The 21,778-nt window shown below is 48.3% G+C and overlaps 1 protein-coding gene across 1 annotated transcript in view; it reads right to left on the bottom strand.

Moving 5' to 3' along the window:
- Window positions 1–21,778, bottom strand: part of CSMD2 (CUB and Sushi multiple domains 2) — a 588,433-nt gene that overhangs the window by 77,783 nt on the left and 488,872 nt on the right. Inside the window, exons 38-46 of the mRNA XM_070510384.1 lie at window positions 19,202–19,320; window positions 18,609–18,678; window positions 16,483–16,599; window positions 13,126–13,335; window positions 10,347–10,535; window positions 6,798–6,975; window positions 5,274–5,419; window positions 1,284–1,364; window positions 669–782 (exon numbers count right to left, since the gene is read on the bottom strand). Coding sequence (XP_070366485.1) covers window positions 669–782; window positions 1,284–1,364; window positions 5,274–5,419; window positions 6,798–6,975; window positions 10,347–10,535; window positions 13,126–13,335; window positions 16,483–16,599; window positions 18,609–18,678; window positions 19,202–19,320 — 1,224 coding nt within the window. The remainder of the gene's footprint in view (window positions 1–668; window positions 783–1,283; window positions 1,365–5,273; window positions 5,420–6,797; window positions 6,976–10,346; window positions 10,536–13,125; window positions 13,336–16,482; window positions 16,600–18,608; window positions 18,679–19,201; window positions 19,321–21,778) is intronic.

The following is a 21,778-nucleotide window of genomic DNA, read 5'->3' as shown; positions in this document are numbered from 1 at the left end:
AATATTCGTTGGTAGACGCTGTGATAGGACTTCTAACAATAACAATAGCCCGTACTGAGCAGTTACTACATGCCAGACATGGGTCTAAAGTGCTTTCCATCATTAATCCATTTAATTTCTCATCATAAACCCACGGCATAAGTAGCATCATTATCCTTATTTTACAGATGAGTAAACTAAGGCACAGGACAGTTAGGTATCTTGCCCTTGGTCAGATGCCTCATGAGCGGAGAGTTTGTTTTTGGTCTTGGTTGGGATAACTTCATCTTCTGTCGAGCCATCACCCTGGAATGAAGACAGCTGTGGGGTCTCTGCTGCCTCGTTCAGCACATAGGACCTTGGGCACATCCGCTGTGCGGTGGGGCAAGGTTGGCGTGTGAGCCCACCCCTCCCTGTGGCCCCGACACTCCCTACTTCCAATGATCCGTAGGCAATTTCCAGGGGATGCCGGTTAGAAAAAAGGAAGACAGAAATAAATGTGGCCACTAGGGCCAATTCACAGCCCCAGATCTAAGAGCAGGGCAGAGAATCTATCTAGACCAATCACTCACTCGTTCACCCAAACAAACGTTCACCAGGTGACTTCTTTTATGGGCAGGAACTGGGCATCCAGAGAGGAGTTAAACAAGGAACTCCAGACTCACAAAGGCATGGCTCAGTGCAATTACCTTCGCATATCGGAGGGGGGCCTTCAAACTGCAGGTAAGTTCCAAGTTTGCAGGTCAGGATTTCACTGCCCACCAAGGTAAAGCCCGGGAGGCACCTGTAGCGTACGATGTCACCTGCCAAAGAGAAACCCACATGCGGATTCCCCGGAGAAGCCTGGGCAGGGCTGATGGGCACCAGCTGGTATCTGAACCCACTTCCAGGCAAGAGAATCAGCAGCGGGTTGTGTTCTGTTCAGACTTAAATAACTAGCTCGACTCCAATCCAGCGGCCTAGGCGACTGCTGCCCCCTCTCACAGCTCAGCCTTGCTGAGCCTAAGAATGCTTCCACATTCCAGGAACTTTTTACACTTTCTTGCATGGATCTGTTTCTCAAAAATGCTGACTTGAATCACAGAAGAAAATCGCTTTCCTAGCTCCTCTGCTTATGGTATGGCTAAAAAGAAGAGTGATCGTGTTTTGGGTGCAAACTCGGTTGACACAACATCAACCCTCGTGCACCGGGCCTGCTGCTTCTCTCCGTGGATGGGAGGGAGAGATGAGACCTGTTGGGCAGCCCCCACCTCCACCCGGCCCCTCCTCGCCAGCCCAGTCCTTGCTGCTTTGGGAGGTGGTACCTATGTTGAATTCTTCATTCTCGGTGACCACTTCGGCGTTGGGGAGGATGGTGGGAGGAGGGCATTTGGTGAGTGGATAAGCTGAAAAGACAAAAGCAGAGAAGTCAGTGTAGGAACACCGTGCTTGGGGCACAGAGTCATTCATTTGTTCGATACTTCACTTTCTCTTTCCTCATTCATTCACACAGCAGGTATTGACACTTAACTGTACATAGGGCAAGTATAGCCAAGCACTATTTTGCTTATCTGCTATCATTGTTTTTTTATTTTTGATGAAAGAACCAAGAACCATATATTAAGACCAGCAATAAAGGAAAGAGGATCTAGGAAACGAGTGACGGTCACTAGCACTTGAAGGGGAAGGGAGAAAAGCATTTATTGAGCACCTACTATATACACCAGGCACTTTAACATGCAGAACAGCTGATCACCCTGTGAGATATTCTTACTCTACTTATGAGGAAACTGAGATTCAGAAAGGTTAAGTTAATTTTCCAAGGTCACACAGGAAGTAAGGGCATAGGCGGGATCTGAATCCAGGTCTGCTTGCTCTCAAATCCCATATTCTTTCTACCACTCAGCATCTAAATACTGTACGTGGCTTATGCGTGTACCCATTGAAGTCAGTTTATTTCCTTTCTGATCTTTGGCCAAACGCTTCTGGATTCGGTGGATTTTCCAACCTGGAAACCATTCCTCTGGGCAGATACTGGACTTGTGTGGATGGCGTTACCAAGGCAAAGTCCAGTGTGGGCTCATAACTTGGCTTTCCTTCATTATCTGGCACATAGTTAAGTGCTATGCAAGTGTTCGCTGCTGTCACCACTGCTGCTGCTGCTACTATTATTGTTATTTTCCAAAGTTCCCTCAACCCCTGTTCTACTTTTTCTTTTTTTGATGAGGAAGATTGGCCCTGAGCTAACATCTACTGCTAACCTTCCTCTTTTTGCTTGAGGAAGATTGGCCCTGAGCTAACATCTGTGCCCATCTTCCTCTATTTTGTATGTGGGATGCCACCACAGCATGGCTTGATGAGTGGTGTGTAGGTCCACGCCCAGGATCTGAACCCAGGACTCCTGGGACACTGAAGTGGAGCATGCAAACTTAACCACTACGTCACTGGGCCAACCCTGAGTTCTCCATCTTTTTCTTCACTATCTTAGCCTCTTATTTCTTCTTTCATAGCACTTATTACAAATTGCAAAGCTTTTATTTGTCATTTACTTGTTTGTTCTCTCTCTCTCCTTGGAGGAAGAAAGCTACATGGGAGCTGGCATTTCAGAGAGCAGGGAGCATGAATAGTCAATGAAGTTAAGGAAGGATGCTGAGCCCCATCATTTACAGAAAGGTCAAATGCTATTTCATGAATCCACCAGATGGGCAAAAATTAAAAAGTCTGATAAAACTCAGTGTTTGCAAGGATGTAGAGAAACAGAAGCTCTACTTCAGTTGCTAGGAAGAGTGTAAACTGTTATAACGACTTCATAAGGTAAAGTTGGCATTACCTAGTGCTACTGAATATGTGAATACTTACAACCTGGCAATTCCACACTGGCGTGACCTCTCGAGAAACTCTTGTACATGTTCACAAGAAAAAATGTATGACAATGCTCATATTGTTTGAAATAAAATAACTTAAATGCTCGTTAACAGTAGACTAGATAAATCACTGTATTTTCACACAATGGAATACTACGCAGCATTGAAAAATGAAGATATAGTCACATGCATCAGTATGAATTTCAAACTTTTGAGTGAAAAAAGCAGGTCACAGAACACTTTATAGAATGATCTTATTTACATAACAGAAATAACATGCAAGATTAAACAATATATGTTTTTGGAGACATGAACATATGAAGTAAAATTATAACAAAAAACAACGAATGATTAACAAAAAATTCAGGGTCGTGGTTAACTCTGGGAGTGGGAAAGGGGTGGCACTGGGGCTTCAGAGGCACTGGTGTTCTTTTTCTTAGGCTCAGTGATGGGTGTTCATCTTCTTCTTCTTCTTTAAGCAGCACATGTACGTTACATGTATGATGTATTCCACACTTTATCAAAAGCTCTGTGAGTGCACGGAATGTGTCTCTCTTGCTCACTCAGCCCCTCGCACAGTGCATCTCACACTCATGCCCACTGGCCTGGGCCCAGCAGGAGATCCTCTCGTGCCCAGGCCCTTGCCTTTTCCTCTGGTCAATGAGAATTGGAGCTCGGTCTGAGCTAGCACCTAAGGGTCTCATGTCTCGTCTGAGGCCTCAGGACCACTGTGGCCAGGATACACACAGAAGCAAGTGCTCTCCCGGGGAGACTTCCTTAGGAGAACTCGGGAACAAGGACGGCCTGGGGCTGTGCTGGGCCTCCTTTACCTGCTCCTGGAACAGGGGAAGGCTCAGGAGCAGGAGCAAGAGATCTGGCCTAGCACTGAGGCGACTTGACACTGATCCTGTTACCAGCTAAACATAATAATAGTAATGATGATGACGATGACTATTAAAACTACCATTTATGGAGAACCTTCTATACTCTCTGCCTACAGCTAAGGGATTTCTAAGCATTATTTCACTAAACTCTGTGAGGTTAGGTACGATATTATTTCCATTTTATGGAGACCAGAATTGAGGCTCAGAAAGGTGGAATGACAGACCCAAAGTCACACAGCTTATAAGTGGCAGAGATTTGAACCCAAGTCTGTGTGACTCTGGAGTCCACACTCTACCACTCTATGGACAAGTCGCATAGAGTCAAACTGACATGGCCTTAAAACCCGGGTCCCATTAGTGAGGTGAGAGGTGTGCACAACAAGAGGGGTGTGGGTACTGAGGCAGACCGAGGGGGTGGAGTCTCATCTCCATGTCACAGTCACTTTGCCATGGCTCCCTGGGAATGGAGGTTACAGCTGTGCATGCTCTTAACCCTGTTGTTTCTCTCTGTCTCTTGCTGTTTCTCTATCACAACCTCTTCCAACGGTTTAGGGCTGAACATGTTCAAGTTTCTACAAACGCACATCTGATGCAACAACACGGTATAGTCTCACCACAGCAGACAGTGCAGAACTGAAAGGACTGAGTGCTGTTCTCAGTTCTATCTGTGAGATTTTGGGCAAGTCCTCGAGCCTTCCTTGGCTCTCATTTCCTCAATTGTAACTGGGGGGTAAAAACACCTGCCTTACTACCTCACCGAATTCTTAGAAGTCACAAACTCCAAGCCCCTCATTCCCAGGTGAAGAAACTGAGGTCTCACGTCGAGGAGAGACCTGCACAAGATCACACACCTGGCCCAAGGTGGAGCCAGGGATAAAGTCAAGCTTTCCAGATTTCCAGTTCAAATACTATAATGCTCTGTAAATTATAAACATGGAGGATTATTCCATCAATGGGCACAAGCCCACAGAGAACTTTCTGTGAAAGTTTTTCTACGCTGTGTCTACTGTAACAAAAACGAGGAACTATCTAGGTCCGTAACTTTGGACACTTAGAAGAAAACTGGCTGTCGAGAAGGACCAAGCCATGCTGAATACTTCATGCTCCTCCTACTTGAATTCTCCATGACTTCGTTTGTGCACAGTACTTCCTGGGAGGTCAACAGAGGCTCTGGATTTCTCTGGAGTGGGACAACCCTCTAGAAAGTGCTAAGGGACAAGCTGGAGCACAGGTAGATGGATAACCAGCCAGTGAGTTGATGTGAACGACTGGGAAGAGAAGTCTCACCCTGCTGCCTCTACGTTTGAACTTGGTACTAAGGATCAGCGTCATGTGCCTCTCTGTCCTAGGAGTGTGGACAAGGAGGAAAACTTACACTTATGGAGCCCTGTGCTGGGAAATTTCACATAAGCTAATCCATTTAATTCTCATAACTCTGAGGGCACTGAGCTGAAAAGCTATGTAGCATATTCAAAGTGACATGACTGGGACTGATGGAGCCAGGGATCAAGCCCAGCCTTGCCTTGAGGGCCGGGCCCTTCCCACCAGGCCAGGCTTCCATACTGACCGGAGAAGGCCATGGCGAAGATCGCACCCATGGCCGCATCGTGGTGGAACTTGAGCAGGACCTGGTTGGATGAGCTGTGCACTGTCTTCTTGGCCGAGCTCCGGGTGAAGACTCCAAGCTGTGGAGCCGTCTGCTGTGGCCCATCCCTGCACAAGGAAAGAAGGTCTTGGCATGACACGAGTTACCATGGCTGTCCGCTCCACCTGTGCTGTCAGTGGCCTCAAGAGACCTAGAGTGGGTGACCGTGACTCTTCTTGCACCCAACATTGCCTTTCTCCAATGCCCTAAACACCTTTCTCCAATCTCTCCCACCTCAGTCTGCCGACAAAGTTGATGGAGTTGGTGACGCCCGCATCGATTCCTCATTCACTTGATTCTTCACCAGCCCAGCCTCCTTAATAGGCTCCTGGGGAAACCCTCTCACTCAAGAAGCAGGAGCCATGGAGCAGGGCTGAGGGTCTTACCAAAGGTTCTCTTAGTCTGAAGCAGCACCAGGATGGGGCTGCGGAACGGGTGCAGGAAGCCCAGGATGCTTTCCGTGCCAGTCCCATTTCCTTGTCCCTCAAGCAAAGAGACATAATCATGTTGCCTTTCTAGGCAAAGGATTTCTCTCCTGGAAACTTATCTAGTCTCTCCCATGTGCTCTTAGCCATTGCCTGGAAATTAAGCTGGCAATTAATCCAGAGCAGTCTGGTTACGGCTTCCAGCCCCGGCAATTTTGGGAAGAGAATCCCACCATCTCCAGCTGATCCCCAGAATGGCAGTAACCTCCATACAGAGGAATTTTAAAATTGTATCTTTGTCCAAAAAGCCAATGGTTTGGAAAGAACTGTCTAGGAAACGACACTCATTGAGTAATAATTTGTATTCCCATTTTAAAATGAACTATATCACTCAGAGCTGAGCTGTCAGTTCAGTAACCACTAGCCTACGTGTGGCTATTTACAGTAAATTAATTAAAAGTAAATCAAGTTTAAAAATCAGCTCCTCAGTCACTCTAGGCACATTCAAATACTCAATACCCACATGTAGCCAGGGGCTACCATGTTGGACAGCACCGATACAGAACATTTCCACCACTGGAGAAAGTTCTGCTGCACAGCACTGGCTCAGCATGAGATGACCAGTGGGACTTCACAAAATTCTACAGCAGAGCTCTTCTCTTTCATCAGTCTGGGTAGCGTCTCTTAGGTAAATGTAGAAGTTTAGTTTAGACTCTGAAAAGACTGAGAAAAGTCCGTGTATTTACGTGCGCTCCCATTCACACACCATTGGTACTTTGACTGACCCCTGGCAGGACTCCAGGTCGGGAACCACTGCCTCCCATTCCCCTCCCTGCAAGGAGGCATAAGGGCTAATTGAAGCTGAGCCCGCATTCCATTACGTTTACGTGAAACCCAGGAGGTTGACAGCCATTTAGAACCAGTCAACTCTTGGTTTTCTGAACAAATAGATGGGTAACCCAGTTTAGAGCTTAGCTAATGTCCCTTTCTAATTGCCTGTCGACATGGCAGCCGACCCTACCAGACGGTGATGAAGTCTCCGGAGGGCTCTGTCTGCAGCAGGCTGAGGTTGAGGCGGATGCCTTGACCGATGGGCACGGTGATCAGCCACACACAGTCCTGGGCGCTGGAGTATGGACTGGGGAAGCCAGGGGAGTACACAGTGCCATTGGAAGAGGTGATGTTCCCACCACAGGGGACTGCCAGGGAGGGGACAAAAATACAAATGAGTGCTGCTGATCACCCCCCTAAGTGTGAATTCAGATGGCTTCCTAATGAAGTCCCAGCTCCCAGCACAAAAGATCCTGCTCAAGGAAGTCAGTTGGGATGGGGAGAGGAGACAGGGCTGTGGATGGCCTGGCCAACCCACTAGTCCCCACCTGGCCCCTATATTCAGTGCAGGTGCCTCTGTGAGCCCGCCTCAGCCCTGGGCCTCCCTCTTTCTCTTCTTGTGGATGAGACCTGCCAAGAAGGAGGGACACACTAAATTTCTCCCCACTCTCTTCCCAGGAATTGGGAGGGGGCTGACGTTGGAGTCAGGGCTGCAGGACTTTTGCTGGGAAGAGCTAAGAAATTATGAAAGTAACTCTTTCTCTTTATTTCTCTAAGATTCTTACAATTGGTACTTTTAGTCTTAACTTAGGAGCTAAGGAGTCTTGTGGTGAGGGTAAGTTTGGGATGAAGTCATGGCTAAACCATTTATTGACTAGGTGACCTCAGACAATAGCTTAGTCTCTCTTTCTTCACTAGTAAAATGGGACTAAGAATACCTCCTTGTATTCTTGTAATACATCCTTGTAGGATGGTGGTGGCAGTGAGCTGAACCGATGCTTGCAAAATGTTCAGCTCAGTACCCAGCTCACAGAGGAGGCATTCGCTGCATAGATATGATCCTCTCTCCCTTATCTTCCTGTCCCCCCTCAACATGACACCCAGTTTTAGACTCACTCTGATCTAGGCTTTAGGTAGGGGGATAAAGATGCCTTGATATCTCCATAGTGCTCAGATTTACTCATCAAGGAAGAGCAAAAAAGGGATTCTGGGCAAACAAACAAACAAAGAAACAAAAAAAGCCCCGGTCCAGAACACTGAGTATATTTGGCTGGCGTGGGGCATCATGCAGACATCTGGATGGGGTGGGCCAGACGAAAGAGAAAGAATGCCAATGCCTCCAGGCGGAGGACAGGGTTCCTGTGAATGCATACGTATCTTGAAAGGGGTGTGCATGGACGCACCATCCCTCCTACATGTATTGAACATTCACTTGGTGCCAGGCATGACCTGGGGAGACAAAGGGCCGCAAGGATACCATGGTGCGTGGTTCTGTTCCATGGCACTCACAGTCCACTGGGATATGCCAAGTATACTGGCTTCTACAGCACAGGGGGGAGCATGCCATCAGTATGGAATGCCACAGGAACATTGAGGGGAGCCCTCATCTGGTCTTGTGAGGGTAGGCAAGGACTCCTGGTAGAATTCACATTCAGACTCAGACCTGAGGGTTGACAAGGGCTAAGCAGGCAGGAGAGGAGAAGAGAGCAATGTTCTATGCGCAAGGAACAGCATGTGCTAAGAACCAGAGGCAAGAGACTATGGCACATGGAAAAAACTGAAAGTATTTCAGCTTGGCTGGAGCATAAAGTCTACGAAAGTGAAGCATACTGGGAGGCAAGCAAGGACCAGGCCCTGAGGGACATGGTGTGCTGCATTAAAGGGTATGGAATTTACCCCAAGGGAGATGGGGATGTCCTGCTGGCTTCTGAGCAGGGGCGTGTCCTGAGTGTATTGACAGTTTTGAAGACTCGCTCTCACTACATTGTCAAAAATGGATTGAGGGGCTCAAGACTGAAGGCTGGGAGACCAGAGAGGAGCCTCGTCTAAGTGGTGGCCGGATTAAGGTAGAGACAGTGGACAGAGAGAAGCGGATGCAGCTGAAAGGTCACTAGGATGCAGAATTAGCAAGACTTGGTGAATATGTCAGATAAGCAAGAGGGAGGGTACCCAAATAAAGGCTGAGTAACCAGGTGACTAGAGGTGCCCTTCACTAGATGAGGAGTTCAGTTTAACGGCAGAAAGATGTGAGTTCAGTTTCGAATATGCTGGGATTCAGATTTCTCTGCATAAGTGAAGATGTTGAGTAAGGCTGGATATACAGGAGTAGATCTCAAGAAAGAGATAAAGGTTGCAGATACTGATGGCATTTGGAGACATGGAGGTGGATGAGGGAAGGAAGAGAAGAGAGTCTAGGAACAAACTTCAAAGAACACTTAAGGGGAAAAGTAAGCAATGACTAAAGAGTTAGTACAGACATAAAGATAAATGGCAAAGCAAGAGAATATGGCCTCCAAGGAGCCGAGGGAAGAACTTTCTCAACAGGTAGAGGGGCTTCTGGTTCAAGATGTCAGACTGAGAAAGCACTGCTCTTTTCTCTCTCCTGTGATGCTGTAAAAAGACAGACAAGGAGTAAAAAGGGAATAAAAGAAATGAAGTCCACGATGAAGCTTGTCACACAGCATGTGACCAACCAGCAATTCCAGAATGATGGACTGGTTATGCATGGGCATAGTTCTGAAAATCTGAAAAACTAAGCGGGGGTTTAATGGTTTTGGATATTACGATCTTATATTCCAACAACAGAACAGCTCAGTTCTCAAACAAGGTTTCCTTTTCCATGGAGAGTTGATACTTCAGCTCACTGTCTGTGAGCCAGTTACTGTGCTGGGTGCTATGCACGGGCCATCTTGAAACCCTCCCAGCTCTTACGAGGTAGAGATGAGAAGCCCCACTGTACTAAGGAAGAAACTGAAGCTCAGAGGTGAAGTGGTTCAGGGATGAAGCCCAGGGCAATGCGATCCCAGAGCTGGGGCACTTTCTCCTAGACTATACTGTCCCCTGCCAAACCTTCCCCCTGCGAGACCAATCTCAGCTTCTCCTCCAGGAAAATGCTGGGCCCTGAGAGCGAAAAAGGAAGAAGAATGGAATTGAGGTGTGCAGACGGGGTAAGAGCAGCACAACCTCTCGGTCTTCTTCCATCCTGGTTCTGGTTCCTGAAGACCCAGGAAAGGGCCACCTCTATCTCTCTGATACTATCAACTCAGATCTCTCCAGGCATATGCAGGAGCAAGAGAATAAGGAAGGGCGGCAGGTGAAGACAGGAACAAGAAGTTTCCTAGAAAGAGGCTTTATTCTATTCTCCTTTTGGGAAGGCACCATGATTAACTCTCTCTGTCTACCCTCAGCACATCACGGGCTCCTACACCCTCATGCAGTCTTCCCTTCTGACTGGGGACATCTAGCCCACCAGGTTGGACCTTCCCAAGGGCTGATTATGTTCTCCCCTGGCTGTGGCCCACATCTCCTCCAGGGCCTCTCTAGCAATGGCCCAAAGCTCTGTCCCCAAGACCCTCTCCCTGGACAGGCTGTGTCCCATCCATATGAAAACAGGATGGACAGCGTTTTCCTGGACCTCCCAGCATGGGTGAGCCCATGGAGCGGGTGATCCGATGCGGTGTGGGACTGCTCTGGATGAGTCCCCCTAGAAAGAGTCACCAGGGATGAGGGAGGGACATACCTTCACACTTGGGCAGGGGGTGGTCCCAGTTCCGGTTGGTGCCATGTTGGCATGTGAGGACAGGGTGGCCAATCAGCTGATATCCTGGGAGGCACTCGAAGGTCACTGATTGTCCCACATTGTAGCCAGCTCCCCTCACAATGCCATTGGCAAAGGGCTCTGGGTCTGGGCACTCTTGAAGTTCATAGGCTGGAAAAGATCCGGAGAGAAGGTTACTTTATTCTCTCTGAGCATTTTCTCCCAAGCAGAATACAGGAGCGGCAGAGTGAGCACAGAGGTGAAGCAACAGGACCTGGGCTTAGACAGACCTTTGTCATTTACTAGTTGTTGGCTTTGGGCAGGTTATTTAACTTCTCTGTGCCTCAGTTCTCTTATTTAGAAAATGGTTATTGTGAGGATTAAGCAGGATAACATATGCGTTGCTCTCTGCACAGTATTGACAGTATTTATGGTAAGGACTCACTAAATGTTATTTATTATTGTTGTTTCCATGGGAAAAGGGGGCTCAAGGAAGACAAGGCTGGATTGAACCACTATTCTTGGAGCACCTCCTTGGGGCTGGGTGTTGACCTCGGTTCTTTCATGTCGCTCATCTCATTTAACCATGACAACAATCAAGATCACAAACACAGGAAGTAGTCAGCTGAGGACCTGAGTGGGGTCTTTCCGGCTCTGAGAACCTAGAATCTATCAGGAAGGAAGAAATTTTCTTCCTGCTGGGAGTAAGCCAAACCTGTGGCAAGGAGAGGAACTTTTCAGAGGGAATAGCTGGGTTAAAGGGAATGTGTGACTGTCATACAAGGAAGACCCTCCCCAGAACAGGAAAGCTGCTTCCATGAGGATGGGTGGGGCTGCCTCAAAAGGAGACGCCGTAACGGGAGCAGCTGAGGGCTGTCCAACAGGAGAAGTCGCTGAGGGACTTTCTGAGCACGTCCCACAGAGCAGAGCCTTCGATTAACTGGATCCACAGGACAAGGAACCTCCGTGGCAGTAACTGGGCCCCCCTACACAGAAATCAGCAGTGGGAGAAGACGGAGCGTTCCTACAAGGGAAATTCTCAATGAGAGTAGCTGAGACCAAATGCACGCTCCAAGGAAGGGGATGCATTCCTCACGTGTAATAGTAATATAAATAACAACGATCATGAAGCTGACACTTCCCAAGCACTCTCTTTGTGATGGTGGCCATGTTACGTATTTCCATTCAGCATCGTAGAGGGGGGGTCTCAGTGGGAAGAACTGGGCCGATTTCACTGGGAAATCATCAAGGTAATGGGGCGTGTCAAAAAACTGAGCCACCACAGTGGGAGTGGGTGGGGCTGGTCGGCCAAGCGGAGATGTGGTCCTGTCAGCAGCAGGCATTTGAGTGGTTTGGCAAATGAAAGTCTTCGAGGAAGCAGGGAGCCTGTTGCCCAGGGAGGTGACTGAATGGATGGGTTGGGACTTTAAAGAGAAGCCTCAGTGGGAACATGTGAACCCAAAGATGATGAGGAGCCTAAAGAGAATGGTCGCATGTTAGAAGCCACAGCAGCCTTAAGGAGAGTGGCTGGAATTGGCTCACGTGGAAGGAGCCGGGCTTTTCAAAAGGAGGAACACGGAAGTGAGGGTCCCTGGATGGCTTTTATATTACAGAGAAAAGTCTCAGAGCCTGTCCCACCAGAAGAAACTTCAAAGGGACAGCATGGGCCTGAAGGGCAGAGATGAACCCTAGGAGGCCAAATCATTAGCTTTCCTACAGAACCGCACCTCAGGGAGAGCAATTGGGTTTGTCCCAGAGGGAGATGCTACAGTGGGAACAGATACAATTTCAAACAAAGGCCATAACGGAAAAATATTACTAATGATGATGCCTAACATTTTAGAACAATTATTTGTCTTGTCGTTTTGCAGAGTCCTTTATAAACACCATCTCCCGAGAAGTTTTAATGGAATAAGTGAAGCCTGTGAGGCTGCCAGGCCTGGGTAGGAGGAGATTATGCTGCTACTAAAATTTTTTGGTGAATATTTACGTGAAGAAGGGAAAGGGAAATCCCAGCCCAGGACGTTTAGAATATCCAATCAGAGGAGAAATTTGGAGAAAAAGCAAGGAGGTGGACTTCTTCCAAAGAAAGTCGAGGGGCCACAGAGAGCTGGGCCTGCTCAGCGGAGGCAGCCTCAGTGGGGACAGGCGGATCTTTCATCGAGCAGATCTTTTCTAAAGGAAAAAGCTTGGGTGAGTGGTCAGAGCTCGTTTATAGGGTACGACCCTGTGAGGCTAAGGCAGGCGTCAGTGGTGAGTGTGGCCTGTTGTCAGGGAGACTTATTTGGGCCTGTCACAAATCAGGAGGCCTTAGTGGGAGTATGTGGGCCTCTGGCACCAGAGACAACCTAGTCTGAGAGGTTGGAGTCACCACAAAGAGAAGCTTTAATGGAAACTGAGGTAAAGTATGAGGGGAGCAGCTGCCCTGACACCGAGAGTGGCTCCACAGGCCTTGTTTGACTGTGGCACACGGGCAGGCCTGTGACCTGAGGGAAGCCTCAAAGGGAACATCCAGGCAAGTCACAAAGTAAAATATGAGTGGGAGGAGGTGGGCCTGCCACCCAGGAAAAGGCTTGTAAATGGGTTAGATAGCCTCCTTGGGACCAGAGAGACGCCACTGAAAGGAAGCCTCCGTGGATAGGCCTGCCTGCCACCCCGCAGCCCCTTCCTGAGTTCTCTCCGCCTTGTGGAAGGCTGGGGAGATGGGCGGTTGGGTAAGAGATGGGTGACAGAGGAGTGAACGGGGCCCTCCCGTCCTCACCCTGATACTCCAGCTTGAACCCCGGCCGGTTCTGGGAGTGGTCGCTGTGGAAATACACGGTGGTCTCGTGGGACGTGGAGAGCAGGGCGCCTGGCAGCTCGCTCCCACTGAATCTGCCCATCACACGGCTGGTCTCGTAGGGGCCGTTCCGGATCTCTATGAAGTCATGGTTGGGCTCCGTGGAGAAGTTCAGGAACTGGATGTGAGCTCCTGGGAGGGAGAGGCAGACAGTGCCCAGAGGGAAACGGTCCTGCCGCAGATGTGCCGCTGCCTCGGGAAGGCATTTCCTGCCAGAGCCCCCTTATCCCTACTACTGCCTCCCACCCACTTGGGGTTCCAGAACACACCTGGGAGCTGCCGGGCCGCTCCAGCCTCTTGTCTGCAGGCAGGACTGAACTTAAAGGCATATTATTCATTCAAAAAGAGAGGCATGGGGCATTTCACAGCTCCATCCAGAGTCCATTTTATTTTACTGAAAACAAAATTCAGGGCTAACACTCGGTTTAACTTGTGATTCACATGTCTAACATTGGTATGAAGATAGCTTTGCTAAAATAAACTTTTACTTAAAAATAATCCACCTCTTAAAAATAGCTACATCCAATCAAAAGACATGAACTTCAATGATGGCGTTTTCTAGAACACTTATGATAATTCAGAAATTAGAAGAATACATTGTTCCACCTGTTCTATTAAGAAGCCAAGTGAAGTTTATACTTTGGAGTCTTATTGGGTTAATCAACATCTCCTAACAACCCAGCAGGTTAAATGGATCTAATTAAGTCCTTAGCTTACATTTTGATATACTCTTTGGAGGATGGAGGTGAAAACGGTGCAATTTGCTTATGATGTTTTTCAAAATTAGATCACTATTAAAAATGATATTGAAGAAATATATTTACTAAGCATAGGAAAATGTCTACAATGTTAATTGTGAAAATCTGACTGCAAAATAGTATATAGTATATAATTATAATTTTTGTATTAAAAAACTAGAAGAGTATCCATTGATTCACTAACGATATTTATGGAGGATTTGCCATGTGTCAGGGCTCTGCTAGGCATTGCACAGGGATGAATAAGATCTACAAGGTCCTTGTCTTCACGGGGGTTACATTGCAATGGTGAGTACTGAAGTTCATGTCTTTTGATTGGATGTAGTTATTATTATTTTTTTTTTGAGGAGGATTAGCCCTGAGCTAACCTCCATGCCCATCTTCCTCTACGTTTGCTATACGTGGGACGCCTACCACAGCATGGCTTTTGCCAAGCGGTGCCATGTCCACACCTGGGATCCGAACGGGCAACCCCGGGCCACCGAGAAGCAGAATGTGTGCAGTTAACCTCTGCGCCACTGGGCCGGCCCCCTGGACGTAGTGATTTTTAAGTGGCGGATTATTTTTAAGCATGATTGCATGGTGGAATTACAGATGGATTTTAATTTTTAAAATTTGTTCATCTGTACTTTCTAATTTGCTCAGAATGAGCACGTGTGATTTTTTTTTGCATCTAATATTTAAAGAATAAAATAAAGACTTGACATATAATGTTGAAGACCCTTCGTGTCTCCTGCCCTGTCCCATTCCCCTCCTTCGCTCCACAGAGGCAGTCACTGTCATGAATTCAGAAGACATCCTTTCAGTTCATGTTTTTAGATTCTTAAATATGTATCTGGATTTATCTGTTTTAAATATTTACAGAAATGATATACTACTTATACAGTTTTTTAAGCTTCTTTTTTATTTAACATAGTGTTTTTCAGGGTCTATCCTTGTTGATATATAAAGATATAGCATTGATTTTAACTACATATTAGTTAATTCCATTTTTTGTATTATCTAACCTTCCTTCCCCTATTAATGAACATGTTGATTGTTTCCAAATTATGGAAATTTTGCAACAAACACCTTTGCACATATCATCTACAGAACCTACGCTTTCCGTCCACCACCCATGCGTCCTCTGAACACAGTGGACTGCACGGCCATCCAAGGGGTTCTTTAAGGATGGCAGGATTTCTGAATCCAGCTGCCTGGGAAGAACTGGATTTGGTCACTGCCATCTAGTGGGAAAAGCTTGTAAATGCAGTGGCTCTGTACACACTGAAACCAAGCGCCATATTAGGGACCGTTTGGAATCCAGCATTCCCTTGAAAGTGAGGTATCCTCGTCTTCTGTGACTGGACCCTGGAGGAGACTTATTCCCCAGAGGCTCAATAAGCACCCAGGACTTAGAGAGAGAGAGCTCTGGTGGCTGAGCATCAGTACTCATAGAGAAGAGTGAGGTACCTCCCATTTAAACTTCTCTGTTCCTTTGGAAGTCGCCCTTCACCCATCCCTCTGTCGTCTGAGGTTCTTCTGGGCCGTGCCTGGGGCCTGAGCTATAGGGTCTCCCAGCTCCTCTTTCCTCACTGTCTCAGAATCTGGAGAGTCCCAAGGCTGCCGTAGCTGTCATCATTTTGCACCCTGATCACCGAGTTTCCTTTAGAAGCTGGGACTAAATATAAGACTCCATCCTTTGGAGGGTCACCATCCTCTCTGCTCCCCTCAGAATGTATTTAAAGAAGGCCAGTTAGATTGCTTTCTCTAGAAAGCCCCTTCTCCATCACTGTAGACTGAATAATAAAGGACAAAACAGGTGGTCTTCATTCCTGAGGTCACAGACTGGAAGACCACAGGTCCATGCGGGAGTGACTTCCTCAGGACATTTCATTCCTAGGTGCAGAGCAATAACTTGGGCAAGATGACCCATCAATTCCACGTCAACACAAATCCTTCCCCCTTCAACGGAGATGTTTGGGCTTGAATTAAATTCCCAGTGCGCAATACGTGAATCACCAGTAATTAAATTTTGTACCCAGATCAATGTCCTCCACACTTCGTCAACTCCTGTGCCTGGCACACTCCATCTCCACACAGAAAAAAACCTCCCAATCTCTAAGGCCAGTAGAATGTGCATAAAAAAGAATGTGAACTCAATCTAACATTGCCCTTGGCTCAACTTAATTAGGATGAGAAATTGGATATTGGAGTTAAAAGCACAACTTGAGGTCCAGCTCTGTAAAATAGATTGCTTTTTTCCTTTTCTAACCATCCCTGAGTAATTTCTCAGTCCACATGCCTGGATTTTAGCTCATATAATAATAGTAATTGCAATCCTTAAGATTTTTTCCCCTATATTTTACGTTCCCAAAGCATGTTCATCTCTACCATTCTTAACTGATCCTCACGATTGTACAAGAGGGCAACAGGTGAGGAAAGAGAGAGGCAGAGAGCTCAACTTCCTCGGCCAAGGTCTTGCTGAGCGACCACGGCAGACAGTTGCTTCAAGCCCAGGGCCCTGGGGGTGAAGACTTACCGAAGCCCACGGGCAGCGCTATTTTCCAGGAGCAGTCCATGTTGCTGGGGTAGTTGCCTGGGAAGCCGGGGCTCAGGATCACCCCCTCCATCTCTTCCACCACTCCCCCACACTGCGCTGTGACAGTGGGAGCAGACAGAGCATTAGGACAGCAATGCGGAGAGCACAGGGTCATGCCAATGTCTGGGCGCTCCCGTAGAGCAGCAGTTTTTAACCTTTCCCAAGTGTAAACCCCTTTGAGAACCCAAAGGAACCTATAGTTCATCTCCCTAAAAACCTGGGAAAAATTGAGTATGTAAATTCAGGAAGGGTTGCCCAGGATCCTAGGACTGCCTAGCGCTCCAAACCCAAGTTATGGACTCTTGACCTCGAGCATGCCCTTCGCAGGTCAGTTCCCTTAGGACATGCAGGAAAAGTGGTCTGCTCCAAAAGTACGACCGTTTTTTACACTATCCCCCAAATCTTGCTCTCCTCACTCTTCCAAGACTGAGGAGAAAGAATGAAGGAAGGGGACTGGCCTGCATTGTCTCCAGTCTGTGCCAGGCACCATGCAAGGCTCTTTACAAATATATATTCCATGGGGTTGGGTGGTCAGCAAATGAGCCCCACCTGGAGCCTGCCCTCAGAACTTTGACATATGCCCTTAGCCAAAGTGACTGTGGTTAGCATTCCATGGAGAGCCAAGCGCGAGGGCCTGGGGCATCAGAAGCTCCAATCGAGGTGATTTTAGAGTCATCTGAGGATGCAGGGCTGTGCATGACTGCAGCCTGGTCAGTTGACATCAACAGTTTTCCTCTACATCTTATTAGGAAAAGCTTGTGAGAGCAGAAAGGGGTTAGCCAGTCATGGAAGCCCAGAGAAAGGAGCAGTGGGGAGGGATCTGCAGTGTCTAGGCAAACACTTTCTGGGGAGAGAGCAATGGATCTGAACAGAACAGTGTCTGAGCACTCGACATTGACTGCTTGGGGCACAAGCCCAACGTTTCCACTTCCTGTGTGATTTTGGGCAAGTTCTAAATTCCTCCAAACCTCAGTTTCCTCTAACTGTAACATGGAGCTAACAACAGCACCTATGTCACAGGGTTGTTTTGAGGTTATGACAGAAAGGATGGTGCTTCACTTGAAACAAGGGCTGGCACACACAGTAAACCCTCAATAGCTACCCTATTAACGGCAGCTGCTGTTACTACGGGTGGTTTCCTGGGCAAGGCCTTCGTAATGGACAATGGAGGAGAGTGCTCGGGGCTGACCAGCCACATTTCTGACCTACTTGGCAGACAAGCAGGCCTTGCCCCCTGGTGAAATCAGAGAAGGAAAGTGCCTTTATGCCCAAGTGACAGGCCTTCAACTCACTTGCTTCTTGTCCCAAGGTCAGCCTTGATTTGCAGTTTGTGGTTGGCTGGGCCTCAGAGAAACCTAGGTTTCCACTCCTGATTCTGACATTTTTAATCCTAAAAGTCCTAGTTTTCTTGTTTGCAAAAATGATACCTCCCCTGAAGACCTGCTGTGCGGAAACACGTAGCTCCATGCCTTGTACACAGTAGACACTCAATAAATGCACACACTAGACACTCAATAAATGCATGGAGTGGACAATAAATGCACGTAGCAGACACTCAATAAATGTTAGTTTCTCCTGCCCCAACCTGACTGGAAGCTTCTGAGGGTGGAGACCTGTCTTTTCTTGTATCCAGTGATCTCTTCGTCATTGCTTATCACAGGGTATAAAACCAAACCACCAAACCAGCTAAGTTCTTTTTCACCTGCAACCCATGGGGCATTTCTCTGAGTGGATGTCATCTGTCGGTCTCATGACAAGTCACAGAGGAAGGCCCAAAGTGCCCAGAGGTTGCATTTGGGTCTTTGTTAACTATCTGGAATCAGAATGGTCATCATAACGTTTTCCAATGGGCAAGCCTCCCGCCATTTTTCATTTGGTGGATGAAAGTTTCCAAGTCCTGACAGCCTTGAGTGGGAGTTCAAGCTTACAAAAACAGCAGCCTAAAACTACCGCCTTCAATACCAAACTGTCTCTTGATTTGAACTTGACCCCAACGATATGTCACTGAGCTCGAATCCCCGGTAGAAAATGGATTTGTAGGAGCTGAGAAGGCCGGGCTGTCTTACCGATGCAGAGCGGAGGAGGGTAGTTCCATCGCCGCACGGTCCCCGGCATGCAGGAGATGTGGGCGTGGCCCTGGAGGAAGCAGGAACAGGGATGGGCTAGTGCCCCCACGGTGTAAGTGTGTGTGCAACCCAGAACCGGGGGCTCCTTCAGGGGCCTTGTGTTAAGGAACAGATACATAGATCCACTGTGGGATGGGCGGGCGAGGCAGAGAGAGAGAGATTTTGGGGAAGGATGCTTATTAAGAGCCATTATTAAAGAATTCTCATTACTAATGGTTCCTTGTGAGAATCCTTTAATTACTAGATTCCCTCATGGCCTTCAAAGGAAGATTACATTTTCCTACAGTCTAATCAAACCGAAACTTAGCAGGAACATATTCGAAGCTGACTTGTGCCAAATCACTGAAGTCAGCAAAGTTTGTCTTTTGCATGAACAGCTCCAGGAGGGGATAATGGTCCCCAGGGGAATGGGGTGGTGGTGGTGGTGGGGGCTTCTCTCTGTTCTTTGGTGACTGCAGCTCTGCTGGTGCAAGGCTGGCCAATCCCATCTCAGGGGACACCTGTGTCCTTCCCTGGGTGTCACGGGGAGGTACCTGGAGGGCATATCCCGGCTCACACTGGAAAGAGACCACGTCATTCACCAGGTAGCGCTCGCCCGTCTTCACCCCGTTACTGGGCACGGCGGGTTCTGGACAACTGCTCAGGCCCACCGCTAGACAAGATGGAGACAGAAGGAATCGAGAATGGACAAGCCCGGCAGGTCAGTGTGACGTAGGCTCAGGGGGATGCTGGCAGGGAGAGGCTGCCTCCAAATTAAGCTTTCTCCCCTCCCGGCCTCCAGGCTAGTGCTTCCCAACCCTTTTCACTCACAGTGCACAGAGAATATCAGACTACCTACACGGCACGGAGGCTCCTTGGGGCAGGTGAGTATCATCTGGGAACTCTGGCTGCCCCTCCGTCCCTGGGCTCAATGAAGGACTTTGGAGCAGGAGAGAAGGGAGCTGGCCTGGCCCTGACTCTAGGCCCCCAGATCCCTCTGCATGAGCTCCTCCCACATTACTCTTGCCTCCGACTGCCCTCCATTTTACTTGCCCTCAGAAGACAATTCCTGCAGGCTCAGGAATTGGGAGAGAGGCAAACGAAAGGCAAGAAGGAAGGGGAGTGGTTATCATAGAGGGGCATCTCAGGGATGCTCAGGGGCCCAGAGAGTCCCATTCTCTGGGACAGACTGTCCGGATGACACTCTGCTGCCTATTTCTCTTGTTTTTAAGGTCAGGCCAGCTCCTTTCTGAGAGCAATACTGGGGGCTCCCCACACTAAGCCTCTCAAGGCCACTTCTGGCCCCCACTCACTGCCGGACCCCCAATAGCCTCCCAGCTCTGGCCCTCACTCACCGCCGGACCCCCAACAGCCTCCCTCTCATCCCCTGCCCTCAGCCACTGCTGACCCAGCCCATCCTGTACTCACAGGCCATTCATGTTTCTTAATGTCTCTCCTTGAATCATGAGACTTTCTCGCCCAGCAGTTTGAAGAGGGTCCCCATCACCTATTACATGGAATCTCACCTTCTCACCCTGACATTTTAGGACCTTCACCATCTTGCCCTGGTCCCTGATCTCCTCAAATGCTCCTTCACTCTCCTTTCTTGACTCTTCTAATCCAGCCCACATTCACTTAGTCCTTTTCATACACCCAGCCTTGTACACTGTGCTTTGCCGGGGCATCCGTCTTAACCTTCCTCTTGCTCTTCCTCCTGCTCCCTGCTCACCATCCCATCATCACGGGAGCAGCACTCGCTGAGCATTTCCCATGAGCAAGGTTGGGGTAGGTGTGTCACACACAGCATCTCACCCCCTTGAAGCAGGTCTTAGCATCTCATCTCACAGGTGAGGACACAGGTCGAGAGGCCCGGAGATGTGCCCTTAGAGAGCCACCAAGCTGGGATCCAAATCAAGCCCAGTTTGACACCAGCTCTAGAGGCCAAACTCTAAGGCCACATGGGCTCAGGTCTGACTCCGGCCCTGCTCTCCAAACCTCCTCTCCTGAAATCGTCTTTGTCCACTTTGAATCCCTTACTGGCTGATGAGCACAGCAAATGGGAGTGTAGCATCTCCTGACTGTGGCCTTTACATGGCTCCTGTGTCCTGCAGGAGCCCATCTGTAGGTGTGGGTGCTTAAGATGCACTACATAAGGCCTTGTGTATTGATGGACAGGACTTGGAGTACATCTCTCCAGGGACGAGGGCTGGAAGAATCATGACAAGCAGAGGGGTAGCTGTAAACTGAGTTCTCTGCCTACTCCAAAGTGGTCTTCTTTCACCAAGGATGGTGGAAAGGAGAGGAGGGCATATGGGCTAACAGACTTTGAGGTTGGGTCTGACCACAGTGTGTGGTTGGGCCTGCATGGCCCAGAGAGTTAGAGAGAGGGCAGCCTTAGCCCTCTTATTAGATTCCTGGTAGCTATCTCCTGGTAGATAGCCCTCCTGGTAGATTCCAGATCCCTCGGGAGACGCAGGCTTCCTGGGAAACCCAGGTGTCTGCAGTGCCTGCAGGGAGCCAGGTGCTTGTGGAAAGGGAACCAGAAGGGCTGGCCAGCCTAGGCTACCAACCACCAGTGCCATCTGCCTTAGCAGCAGCTAATGAATCCTCTTTCCACATTCCGAGCTGAGAGTCTATATGTGCATGAGTAACTCCATGAGCTCCTTTTTTTCCTTCTGAGGGAAATTTACATACAATGAAATGCACAAATCCTAAGTGTACATTTGCAGAGTTTTGAGAAATGCACACACCTGTATAACCCAAACCCCTATGGAAACTACACAACATCTCTGTCACTCCAAAAAGTTCCCTAATGCCCTTCCCTGGCAATTCCTGTCATACATGTGCTTTGAAGAAGTGAACGTGATGCATGGAAATGAAACCTGTTTGGGCCTGTGTCCACAAATCTCAGCAGCTTGGACAAAAGACCCCAAGGACAAGATTAAAACAATTATCAAACTGAATTTGAAATAATTTATCTTGGCTGTCATCTTGTCTCTTTCTCCCCACTCCTCTCTGCACTCCAAGTAGATTGCAACTCAGTATTTAGTGTGGTGATCACAACTGAGTAACCTGAGACCTACTTCCTGGAAAGATAGTGATAGAAGGAGAAAGAGGGGTAGAGAGAACAT

Source organism: Equus asinus, chromosome 5 (assembly GCF_041296235.1).
Source record: "Equus asinus isolate D_3611 breed Donkey chromosome 5, EquAss-T2T_v2, whole genome shotgun sequence".
Lineage (NCBI taxonomy): Eukaryota > Metazoa > Chordata > Mammalia > Perissodactyla > Equidae > Equus > Equus asinus.
This window is presented reverse-complemented; position numbering and strand designations above follow the sequence as displayed.